Genomic DNA, 13455 nt, shown 5'->3' with positions numbered 1-13455 from the left:
CTAGAACGTTCTAGAGGGCGTCACGAAGATCATGTAACTTGGCGAAGTGTCTTAAAAACAAAACTAGATTATAAATATGAGAATCGGTGTATTTTTCTTTCAATAGGTAGAGTGAGCTGGTGGTGAACAATAGATGAGTATTGAATAATCAGTTGTTAAGCGTGCAGTTTCACTGAAGTACTTGGATCAGTGTTAGTTTTCGCGTATATTCAGTTACTCGATAGATTAGCCGTGAAACAGTACAAGTAAGTTTATTTTTACGTAAAACGTAGTACCATTAGCGAGGTATTTCCGTTTGAACGTAATTTGTAAACTTAGACCTACAACAAGTTACAACAGTGTACAAGAAAAGGCAGAAAGATCTAGAAAGATCAAGGAAGAAACAAACTAATTTGGTATCGTTAAGTTCGCTTGACTTGGTCTTATCTGTACCTAATAATTTAGAAGAACCAGGCTAATGAAAGAACAAAGTTCCAACTGCATAATAACGGCATAGGTGTCACGTTATACATCTGTGACGTATGTCTGAATTTGGGTTCCATTTAATGTAATAAATCATCAGGTTTAACTGCACTTAGAACTGACTTCTTTATATACATTTTTCTAAGAGGCCTAGCACGGCCTGGTGATTAGGGTATTCGACTCGAAACTTGCGGGTTCGAATCACTATCACCGAACATCTCGCCCTTTCAGCCGTGAAGACGTTATAATGTGACAGTTAATTCCACTATTCGTTGGAAAAAGAGTGGTCCAAGAAACGGCAGTTAGTGGTGTTGACTAGCTGCCTCCTCTGTAGTCTATCACTGCTAAATTAGGGACGAATAGCGCAGATAGCCCTAGATTAACTTTGCGCGAAATTCAAAAACAAAGTCCCCCTAAGGAAAACTGGAAATATAATGTACAAGAGAATTATTCATATTCTACGAATGGGGGGAGTTTGATCCGTAATACCACAATTTGAAACCTTTACTATAACGGAATGACCTGGTCGTAACACAATGGTTTGAAACCAGTACTGCAACGAGAGGGCTTGGTCTGTAACACTATGGTTTGAAACCTTTACTATAACGGAATGACCTGGTCGTAACACAATGGTTTTAAACCAGTACTGCAACGAGAGGGCTTGGTCTGTAACACAGTGGTTTGAAACAAATACTATAACGGGATGACCTGGTCGTAACACAATGGTTTGAAACCAGTACTGCAACGAGAGGGCTTGGTCTGTAACACAGTGGTTTGAAACAAATACTGAAACGGGAGGACTTGGTCTGTAACACTATGGTTTGAAACCAGTACTACAACGGGAGGACTTGGTCTGTAACACTATGGTTTGAAACGTACTGAAACGGGATGACTTGGTCTGTAACACAGTGATTTCAAGCCAGTACTACATCGAATGACTTGGTGTGTAACACTGTGGTTTGAAACCGATACTTAAACGAGAGGACTTGGACCATAACGAGACAATCTGAAACCGGTAATACAACGGGAAATAAACAAATAAATATATATTCTTTCTCCAATCGTGGAGTATTATTGCAGCACGTTCGTCAGTGCGTAGTCCAGGTAGCTTTGCGCCGTCCCTAACTCCCAACCACTGACCACTTTATACATTATTCGTATTGATAATCCTGTATCGTTGCGTTTTTATATTTACCCCCATTTCTAAACCAGGTACCCCAAAACGATTTTCTATGATCACCCGTCATCTCGAGTAAGTTCTACTCAACAGCAGTTATTCTAAACTTTGTTTTCTCATTATAGCCACACGGTGTTTTATTAAAGTATTTATTTTTAACTTTTCCAGTTGGCTTGAGAAACCTCTGTCAAAAACGGATCGGTTTTACTAACATCAGACTTACCTATTCACAATGATGAAAATTGCCCAAAATAAAAACGTGTTAACTAACAACAACAAATATATATATATTTGTTAACGTGATTTAAAACAGCCTTGAATTGTTTGCTTATTACAACCCAGGTGATTTAAAGCGCGCTCAAATATTGGTCGTGGTCAGCGCGCCGGAATGTGAACTTGAAGATCCATGGTTCGCGCCCCGTTGCCGCAAAAAAATTCACGTCTTAGGTGCGTTATAAGAGTGACCATCAAATCTCACTATTCTATTAAAAGTTGACAATAAGTGCTGTTTGTTAGTTGTCCTTTAGTTTAGCGGTTCAAAATTTGGGACCGATATCGCAGATTCGTTGCTTTGTGCGAATATTCAGAAGTCCTTCCATAATTGGAATATCCTACAAAACAATTGTCCCCCCCCCCCAGAACTCCACAAAACTGTCACTTCGTATACAATTAACCGTTTTATGTATTTTGTTTCGCGGACTGTGTTGTAGTATACGTGAAGCGTAACAAAACAGCTTTCTGTAAACAAACGACATTTATTTCCAGATAGGTATATATATATATATATATATGTTTATTGCCAGATGTTGCCAGCAGTTGAGACCTCTGATACAGATGTAAAGCCGAAATTAGCACACTTACGTATTTTGTTTGTTTGTTTTTGAATTTCGCGTAAAGCTACACGAGGGCTATCTGCGCTAGCCGTCCCTAATTTAGCAGCGTAAGACTAGAGGGAAGGCAGCTAGTCATCACCAGCCACCGCCAACTCTTGGGCTACTCTTTTTACCAACGAATAGTGGGATTGACCGTCACTTTATAACGCTCCCACGGCACCCTAACCACCTGGCCATGCCTTTAGCGTCGTAAGTCCGTAAACTTACCGCTGTCCCATCGGGGTCTTTTATGGTGGGACGGGGGATTCGAACCCGCGACCCTCAGATTGGGAGTCGAGCGTCGCCTTATCCACCTGGCCCACGTATTTTGAAAAGAGTAAATAATAATTATAATAAAACTTGTACGATCGCAATGTATACTATGGTAAAAAAATGAGAGGGGATCGATTGATTAGCACAAAATGTTTGAGTCATTTTAGTTCCTATACTGAAACGTTACAACTCTTAATTATTTATTTTTTGAGTAAATGTTTTTCAGTAAATAATAATTATAATAAAACTTGTACGATCGCAATGTATACTATGGTAAAAAAATGAGAGGGGGATCGATTGATTAGCACAAAATGTTTGAGTTATTTTAGTTCCTATACTGAAACGTTACAACTCTTAATTTTTTTTTTTTTGAGTAAATATTTTTCAGTAGGACAAGAAACAATTCAGATAAATAAAAATGTTGTTAATACACCTCTATTTATTTCTCCTGCGGCATTTCGAGCAGACGTTATATATTCATCGTGCAATATTTAGCGTGTAACCAATGGCGTTTGACCGAAACATCGCAATAAAATAAACCTTCGTTTAGACACGCGCTTTAAGCCTACTAACTTATCTGAATTTTGAACGTTGGAAGCGATCGAAACAGCGCGAATTTTTTTTTAAATAACATATCTTAATCAGTCTTCGGTGTGGGAAGGTTTTTCAGGTAGCGATTAAAATCACTAAACTGTCGATGAACGAATTACCCGTTGTTATCTAAGTATCTCGTTGTTTGTTTGTTTCGGACATTTATACAAAGCTACAAAAAATACATTACCTGCTATAGCCGTCCCTAATTTCAAATGAACAGGCTATGGGGGAAAGATCTAGTCAACAACACCCACCGCCAACTCTTGGATTTGTATGCGGTAACAGGACACAAACCGTGGATTCTCTAACCACTAAACTACACCTGGCTCGATATCTCATCGTTAAGGTTTTCTTATAATAAACATTTTACAAGCATGTGTAAATCAAGTATTTTAGGTTTATCACGTACAAACATGGCTGCCTCGTGGTGTGGGTTTGTTTGTAATTAAGCACAAAGCTACACGATGGGCTATCTATGATCTGCCCACCAAGGGTATCGAAACCCGGATTCTAGCGTTGTAAGTCCGCAGACATACCGCTGTGCCACTGGGGGGCGTGGGTATGGGAGGGATATAGCTTTGTTAGTTTGTTCAAGCGATATCTCAAAAAGGAAAATATATCCATTTCGAAACAAGCTTTGACACCTGGAGTTAAACATTTTGTAGGTGTCAAAAGGTCAAGATAAAAAATGTACACTAGTAAAGCTCAGACGTTTAAGTATATGAGGCAAATAAATCAAAACTGATATTTTGATATAAAAGAAAAAAAATCGATTAAATTTTATTTTTTAAATACATGATACCCCACCGTGAGTTATATGCTAATTAAAATCGCCTCTTTAACTCCCCCTCCGCGTGACCTGGTATAGCCTAATGGTTAGGGCACAAAACTAAACTGAAAATCATTCAACGAACATTAAAAAAAATTCCAGAATTACAACACTCGAACACGCAACACTGAATACAGTTCTCTGTACTTGATATTTATCAGACATCGAGAAGGTATCGGTCTCATTTTCAGAAAGCAAACAATGGTGTTGTTTTTAAACACGCACGCAAGGGGTCGTTGAAATCAATTCAAAAACTGACTTGCGTTCGTAAAGTTTACCAGAAATTCTTGATAAATCCATGTATCGCTTGGTTGTCACATTCGACAATTTAGTGACTTACGAAGTATATAAAACAATTAAATTTTTCTCTGTCTCACACACACACAGAAGAGGAAGAAGAAAAAAAACAACTTAAAAAAGTCTGGCGTGTTCAGATAGTCCATATAATATATTGAAATTCATTTAACGTGAAGATAAACAAATCAGTAAGAAAGCCAACAAGAGATAAATCCACAGTCAAATAAATAGCTCAAAAGATATACAGTTAAATAACAATTAACAATATTTGCAATAATGAAATTGTTAACATGCACGTTTTTATTCAACACGAAACGTTGTGAGGTGCTATGGTAACAAGGTATCTGTTATATTGCTAAGCAACAATGCCTATTGTCTCATCACAGTAGATACTGTTGACCCAACAATAGGAAATACTTATCCGGTCTGTAAATTATTAAAGTAACATAATTTATTACTATATCAACGCACTAAATCTGTATAGCTTGAGAAACTTAAAAGTCGCCGGAACTGGAAGTCTTTCTTTAATTTATTATTATCTCATCTGACCGATCTTCCGACATCTTCTCACCGGGTGTTTAGTGGAACACAGACGGCGATAGTAAGCGGCATTTCCCGTGTAAAGGAGAGCCTATTGCCGGCGGCTAGTCGTGGCTACTACACCGGGAACACTGCGGACATCTGGTAAACAGAATGAGCATGCTGACACCCTAGCTAGCAAGGTTAAAAGTTCACCCATTAGCACCTGTTCCAAAAGAAAGAGGTAGGCGCACGTGATCTAGTAATGGTGTTCGGTAGCAACAGGTTGTGTTCAGTACCATGATAACCCGAGCCGGTTGCTAAGGCCGTGAGAGTCTACTTATAAGATAATGTGCGTAATAGAACTACACAGGTGGGTTTTACGTTCGATCTCAATAAAAGTTAAATCATAAAATCGTCACAAATATACGGCCTTTAAAGCATAAAATATATAGTGTTTGTAAGTATTTATGATTAACATAAAGGTGATAAGATATGAATTTATTTTTTAACTTGTCAACGAGACAACAAACAACTTTAGATAACTGCTCTTATTAAATTACCAGACGTTTTGTGAACGTCATAAGTTAAAAAACTGATTTTAAATTTCACTAACCGAAATTTGTTTCAAACCGGACTCGTTCTTCGGCTTTAAACACCTAATATTTCCCATTGTTATAATGGTACAACACTAACCATATAGACCGAATATGGCAACGTTTTATCCAGCTGTATGGTAAACCATATCTAACCTGTACAGTTGGTTTCGAAGTGCTGGAAATTATCAAGAAACACAATATAACAGAGAGAAGACGTGCTTAACGTTTCGATCAAAGAGAATATATATATAGGATTAAATTATACTTTACAACGGCTAAAATGTTGGTCTTTTACCTTTCCTTTTTCCCTTTCAAAGTCGCAACCTTCACCGTAGCCCTTAGTGCACGGGTTGAACACCAGGGGTAAATTGATTCCTGTCGCCAGGAAAGCCTGTAAAGATAATGAAGTGTTTACGTTATGTTTTGGACAATATATATACAAGTATAAGTGCAAGTAAGCTCAATGATTATTCAACAATTCACGTATTTAATATCATACACTAGTAGCTTAACAGTTGCTACGGTTACGAAATGAATGCCGTTAACGTTATAAAAGTGAACAAATTTGAATGTGGGATGCTCGATAACTTTTTATGCTGGTGAAATATTCCAATATGATCTTTATTGTTATCGGATCAGTTACGAATGAAAGCGTATTAATGACATTGTCGCGTTTATCCATTTGACTGAGAAGTACACATGAGAAAAATACATTTCACTGACAAGATATTTCACTTTCAAAGTTACGTCTAAACGTCGTGCATTCTAAGTCTGGATCACAGTGACAGCATTTAAACAGTAAATGATTAATTTATACGTATAAAGTTATACTCACAGGCGGCGCCAGCCTCTTCCCTGTGAGGGGTTGCACCCCACATCTTGTAGGCACGTATACTGTATTACTTAGGAAGTGAACCAGCTTTAACAGTAAGCACTTTTCGTTGAGTGAGGGGTCTACAAGGAGGACTAAGGCACATTTTAGGCTAGTTTCAGCTCCACCAAAACCCCCTTACCGCCGCCACTGGCCAACAAGTTACTTTCATCAGATACAATTATAAGTGGGCTAGATAGCCCATGGGACGCTGATTCCAAATCTGTTTTTGGTTTTTCCTCCAGCTCGTCAAGTTTTCGTGACGAGACCGATCAAATCTGAAAGGTTATTGCCTTGATTATAATTTTTTGATTTCTTTTTTCATAAGTGTGTACTGTATAAATTTAACCAAGTTTATGGTGTGTATAACATTTATGGGAATTATACTGACAAATGAATAAAGTTGTAACGTTAACTAGCCTAATGTGTGATTATTACCTAAATTGTGCAGAAGTTAACACCAGTCATATTTCGATAACTAGATGTGCTTGAAGAAAACCGAAAACATAATTGGAATCAGCGTGTAAAACTGGTCTAGTGTGTTTACATCTTTGATGAGAGAAAACAGTTCGAGTTTGTCGACCAGTGTGTATCCTGTTTCATCAAGTATCAATTATGTGAATAGTGTTTCAAGATATCCTAATTCATCACGCAAGGCCCTGCTATTTCATTTACACGGAATGAACAATGATACTTCGGTGTCTTTGCACATTCTCAGCAAGGGTTTAAACGAGGGATATTGACAATGCAATTATTACTTGCGTGTCTATATTATATATATGTGTGTGTATATATACAAGGTGATTCTGTATCTCGGGCCGGGCGTGCCCCAGTGGGAATCCAAGTGTAATGGTTTGTGTCTCGTTGCCCCAAAATCACCCCTCTCATTTTGGAGCCGTGTATATATTATAAGAGTGACGGTAAGATCCACCAATTGATTAGAGTCGTCGAAGAATTGGCGGTGGGTGCTGTCCCCCACCCCCTCTAATCCATCGCTTCAAAATTGGGGATCGCTAGCACAGGTAGCCTTTGTGTGAATATCCTTGTTCTTCATTAATTTTTGGTGAAAACGGCCAAAAATGGGTGTTTTTGTATTAAAAGTGAAGATTTAGTTACAATTTTCATTTAATAGTTTGTGAATGGTTGATAGATATGTCGAACTTTTGTTTGTGTATGTGCAAGAGCGGTTAAAAAGTAAGTTCTGCCATTAACGTGACATATATATAGTTTCAGCACAAATTTCTACCCATAAGTTCTGCCATTAACGTGACATATATATAGTTTCAGCACAAATTTCTACCCATAAGTTCTGCCATTAACGTGACATATATATAGTTTCAGCACAAATTTCTACCCATAAGTTCTGCCATTAACGTGACATATATATAGTTTCAGCACAAATTTCTACCCACCCATTCTGCTGAATTTTTAAAATGCTTCAGGCGGACTGTGTCTATTTCTGTCTCTGGAAAATATTATATGGGAGAAAAATTGCGAACCTGTAAGCCTTAGGCTTCCCATTAACAACCATGATTACATGTACAAATTATGAAATAATACACACAAGTGATCTTTCCGCCTTGGTTACTGGGGCTTGGCGTAAAACGGTAAGTCTGACATTCTTGGAGATTCGCTTGGGAACTGATTAAACAACCGTAAATGAATTAATTCTTCGTTGTACGTTTCAAAATGTTACTTCTTTATTTAACGTAGATTTCAAAATGTTATCGCATGATTATTTTTTGTTTAAAAAACATATTTTTTTCGCAAAGATTAATGGCGTACTGTTCCCACCAGTGATTAGGGTTAGGAATGTGCTCGTGATTATTTTTTAACACTCTTTGTACTGCACGTTGCTATGGTCGACAGTGTAATCATCGGGTAACTTTTTTATTTCATGTAAATCACCTTATGAAACATCATGAAATAAAAAAAAATGTTTGTTTGTTTTGAATTTCGCGCAAAGCTACACGAGGGCTATCTGCGCTAGCCGTCCCTAATTTAGCAGTGTAAGACTAGAGGGAAGGCAGCTAGTCATCACCACCCACCAGCTAACACTTGGGCTACACTTTTACCAACGAATAATTGGATTGACTGTCACATTATAACGCCCCCACGGCTGAAAGGGCGAGCATGTTTGATGGGACGGGGATTCGAACCCACGACCCTCAGATTGCGAGTCGAGCGCCCTAACCACCTGGCCATGCCGGGCCGAAAAAAAAATTTAAATATATAAAAAAGTGTTGAAACTTATTTATTACAGAGCTAATTTTTTCATTGAAATTTTTGTTTATAGTTAGGCATAAAACTAGACAATGGGGTATTTATGGTGTGCCCACCAAGGGTATCGAAACCCGGTTTTAAGTGTGATAAGCCTTCAGAATTACCGCTGTGCCACAGGGGGACATTAATGAAAGTGTAATATTTACTTTTGTCAAGAACTAAAACGGCAGTCTTATATTGGTTTAATCTGTTCAGAGTCTTCTGGTGTTTGATATTCTCCTGGTAATGACGGGACTACGTTTCTGTCATGTTCGCGTACTTGTTGGCTGTTACACTTAACAATAATTACGTTATAAACAATGTTCATTCTGAGATCAAAACATTGTTGTTACTTGTCATAAGACGTTATTATTATTACACTTTTAAACACTCCCTTGAGGGATTTTCAGGAGTTAGAAGAGAGTATTATAATAATAGTATTTCAACCGCACTATGCGTACGACGCGTTTCGCTCAGTCTCGAGTTCTTTAGGTCAGCTGGGATACAACAATACAGTTAGGATAAACTACATTTTTCTGTTTATATATTGTTCAATATAATATTGTATAATAGTCAGTATCATTGTAGCCTTTAAATACTTTTAATTGTACAGGGTGATTATACAGAGGCGCATTGATAAACATAAGTTTTATTCACAAGGGCTGGACATGATAACGTTTTTCAAAATCATATAATATTGTATGCTTAAATTGCTTTTCTCACAAAATAGCATTTTTTTCTTCTTCTCTCTCTCTTTTGTAGCAGTCCGAGATTGACGATTTGAATAAAATTTGTTTTGGTGTACAGAGTATTGTTTAAACACTATCTAGAGTTGATAATATCCTAGCGTCATTTAGGTATAAGCGTCTGATTAAAAATGACAAAACGCACGATGTGGTAGTCTTTCAAACACCCTGTACTATGTCTAAACCATGCTGAATAGATGGGCAAAGAAATCAGGAAGACACGTTCCCCCCACTTTTTTTTTTATCAAATTCGTAAAGTGCCCATCTTTTAAAATTGAAATATATAACATTAAAAATATGACAAAGTCAGTAAAGGCGGGTTACATTCTTGATGGTTTGATTTAAGTCGGATCTTTCTTTCTTTTTGAGAAATCAATTAAAAATGTAGAATGTGCCCCTCTGGATTCAAAGTGTTTCTGCCGCCTGTGCTTGAATAAACACGTATTATTCTCAGCGTGCCTTTGGTTGAACCGAATTCCTCTAGTACAAGTACTTTTTAAAATACAATCATTTCAAATTTAAATGTTATATATACACATGTCCTATATAAACGGATTAACTCTTAAAGAAAGGTAATAAATTCGACAGAGGCTTTCAAGAACCGTTTTCATAGTTGTCATTTTCAATAAAGTTTAACTTTTCTGGATTAGCAGAGGGGGAAATTATCTGGAACTGGGTACCGTGGAGCAGAACAGTTCGCGAAAATCAGATCTGTTCACAAAGACGGTAATTTACCTAACCACGGGGATGGTGGCTCTCGATTTGAGTTTCCCTTTGTTGGAATTTAATTGTTGATGAAATCCTCGTGCTCAAGCTGTTACGTCCGTAGTAGCTGTAATTAATTGAGCATTTTTTTATAAACAGGATTTATGGTCAGTTTTAAACCAAAGCCATGAGTACTCACTAGATCGTTGTCTTTAACAGATATGCAAACAGACTGCTCAACCGACGAGTCTTTATGTGTCTATGTATAATAGATATAATGATTATTATAACCATATAATAATAGTTGACGATTACACTAAAAATCTCAGCGTTAAAAAGCGCGATTCCGGTACAGCGTTATCGCATCACCGACTTTCGGCCTACCATCTGCCGGCGGGGCCACAGTAAAGCCACGGAACGGTGAGGGAGCTTGCCCGCTACGCTCGAAGTGACAACCGGTTTTTCAGATTAAACATGAAATCCGAGGTATTCGCCGCCTATTTTACACTTAAGCCTGGGAAGTGGCGTCAAGTGTTACAAAAGCAGAACGATTGCTCAGTCAAAGTAGGGAATTCTAAGATGTGTTAGCAGGTGAAATACGAGTTGCATGTTAAGATCAGGCATATTTTAACTGTTCATTGTAAGAGCATACAAGTTAATTCAGACGTAATATATAATCGTATAGCAGAGACAGCACTATTTTCTTAAGACTAACATTGAAAAGATTTAAGGATAACAAAATGACTTCTGTCATTCCAGTAATAAAGACTGAAGATCACATTTTAAAATACATGGTTCTGTAGCCGAATAACATTCGTTGGTATACTGTGACGTCACTCTCTACCTTAGAAACTACTAGCTGTTTACAATAAGTCATTGTTGAACAATCAGGACCCTTGACTGAGTGTTGTTGTTTTAAGACTTAAGTATGGACAGACCCCTTGGTTCACAAACACAACTTATAGTAACTGTTTACCATAAGTCAGTGAGGAACGATCTGGTCCCTTGACTGAGTGTTGTTGTTGTTTTAAGACTTAAGTATGGACAGACACCTTGTTTCACAAACACAACTTATAGTAACTGTTTACCATAAGTCAGTGAGGAACGATCTGGTCCCTTGACTGAGTGTTGTTGTTGTTGTTTTAAGACTTAAGTATGGACAGACACCTTGTTTCACAAACACAACTTTTAGCAACTGTTTACAATAAGTCAGTGAGGAACGATCTGGCCCCTTGACTGAGTGTTGTTGTTGTTTTAAGACTAAATGTGGACAGACCCCTTGGCTCACAATTAGACATATGAGTATGTATGTTTCAAACAATACAAGAACGTTACCAACACATTATAGCCGTGATGATTCGGGATTTCTCTGGCTTGTTTTAAATTTTTCTGTAAACTGAATGGTAGTTGTTTATAGGATGTGTGAACAATTAAATATGTTATGTTAATGTTCTCTAAATGTCAATTACACTGCAGATTACAACCGTACTTTAAAACACTTACTCCACTAGCCTCACTGGTCAACTGCCTGATAAAGTATTAGCATTAATATATATGTGTGTGTGTGTGTATGTAGTGAACAAGCGACATAGCTCAAGTATTACGGGAAACTGTTTTGTGCTAAAATTGGCCTCGCAGCTAATGTGTAGTGAACAAGCGACATAGCTCAAATATTACGGGAAACTGTTTTGTGCTAAAATTGGCCTCACAGCTAACCTTGCTGCCCAACCAATCAGAAACGAGAATGTTATCACGAAACCTCTTTTTCTTGACTCCATGTCAAGATAGTGGCTAATTTATTGGACACTACAATCACGAAACCTCTTTTTCTTGACTCCATGTCAAGATAGTGGCTAATTTATTGGACACTACAATCACGAAACCTCTTTTTCTTGACTCCATGTCAAGATAGTGGCTAATTTATTGGACACTACAACTCCAAAAACTGGACATGACCATCGATACAAGTGAAAAATTCCAAACGTTGTGGTCACAGAAGTTGGAACAAACTTGTGTGTGTGTGCACCTTACTTACAGTGCCCCTCCCACCCCACCCCTGTTCTCCCGACTGTTCAAATCAAAGTAAATCTAAAATTTTTCAAGTTCCAAAATTAGATTCGAGTCAAATAGCTAAACATCTTGTATAAAAAGGGCTGTCGAGATCCATCAGTGAGCTCCCCCCCCCATCATCCCCGCCCTTCCCGCTCCCTTAGTTGGCCTGAGTATATGACACATTTAACCCACGGGTCAATAAAATTATAAATTTTATATTGGACATTTGGTTAGGCCTAACAGCGCTAAGGCTACTCGAGCTGTATAAAAAAAACGTACTCTGTAAAACTAACGACGTTATACATGAACTTATAATCTGGACACACTCACTCACGTCTCCCCGTGGTCAGCGGTAGATTTACAGACTTACAACGCTAAAATCTGGGTTTCGATTCTACCTGGTCAACAGAGCGCTGATAGATATACTAAAACAAAACACTCACTCACTCGGAGTTAAACAGCAAAGTCCTCTCGGTGTGAAGAATTTCTCTACATAAATCTAAGTCAATTTCCAGGAAATAAGAACGTAAGATAGTAACATTATCGTGTAGCTAACGGTTATAGGCTGATACTAAATACCCGGTGTTTGGATTGAACACGAGCGTAAGTAGGAAACAGTACAAAATAGCCATGCAGTGGCAAAGTTGCATAATTTAGTTGATAAGACGTATTGTAACCAGACTATTAAATTATGACGTATTGTTTGATGTGTCGTGTTTTACACCATATCAAGTACAACAACACGAGTTGTGTTATCAAAACGCTATCGAAACGATATCCTTAAGCGAAGAAATAATTCCGTGAAAAACCTGACGAAGCGGCTGTCAGAGAGACATCTACCGAGCCTCCTGGCACAAAGAACGATATTACTTATCAGACGTAACGAAGGCTAAGGCAAAGATAATATTGCTAGCAATATTTTGACACTAGACACGTCGAGTAGGAAGAAGAAAAAAAAACGGTTACATACTTCCATAAAGATGAAACAATAAACGTTTCAACGTGCTTCTTAAAAAATAAAACAGCGAGACTTTTGAACTCGGCAGTAAAAAGTTTATTTTGAATCCATTTTATAAAGTAAGATGTTAATTACTTACAATAACTTCGTTTGCATCGCCTAGTGCAGGGAATCTCAACTTTTTCTCCATCATTAACCCCCTCAGCTTGATGTATTTCTCCATTTACCCCCCTTACTTC

At 37.7% G+C, this 13455-nt stretch overlaps 1 protein-coding gene across 1 annotated transcript in view; it reads right to left on the bottom strand.

Annotated features, from left to right (window-relative positions):
- Nucleotides 1-13455, bottom strand: part of LOC106461381 (protein big brother-like) — a 33224-nt gene that overhangs the window by 12691 nt on the left and 7078 nt on the right. Inside the window, exon 2 of the mRNA XM_022388328.1 lies at nt 5918-6013. Coding sequence (XP_022244036.1) covers nt 5918-6013 — 96 coding nt within the window. The remainder of the gene's footprint in view (nt 1-5917; nt 6014-13455) is intronic.

Source organism: Limulus polyphemus, unplaced genomic scaffold (assembly GCF_000517525.1).
Source record: "Limulus polyphemus unplaced genomic scaffold, Limulus_polyphemus-2.1.2 Scaffold948, whole genome shotgun sequence".
NCBI lineage: Eukaryota > Metazoa > Arthropoda > Merostomata > Xiphosura > Limulidae > Limulus > Limulus polyphemus.
Note: the sequence above shows the minus strand (reverse complement) of the source record. Positions and strands in the feature narration are given on the sequence as shown.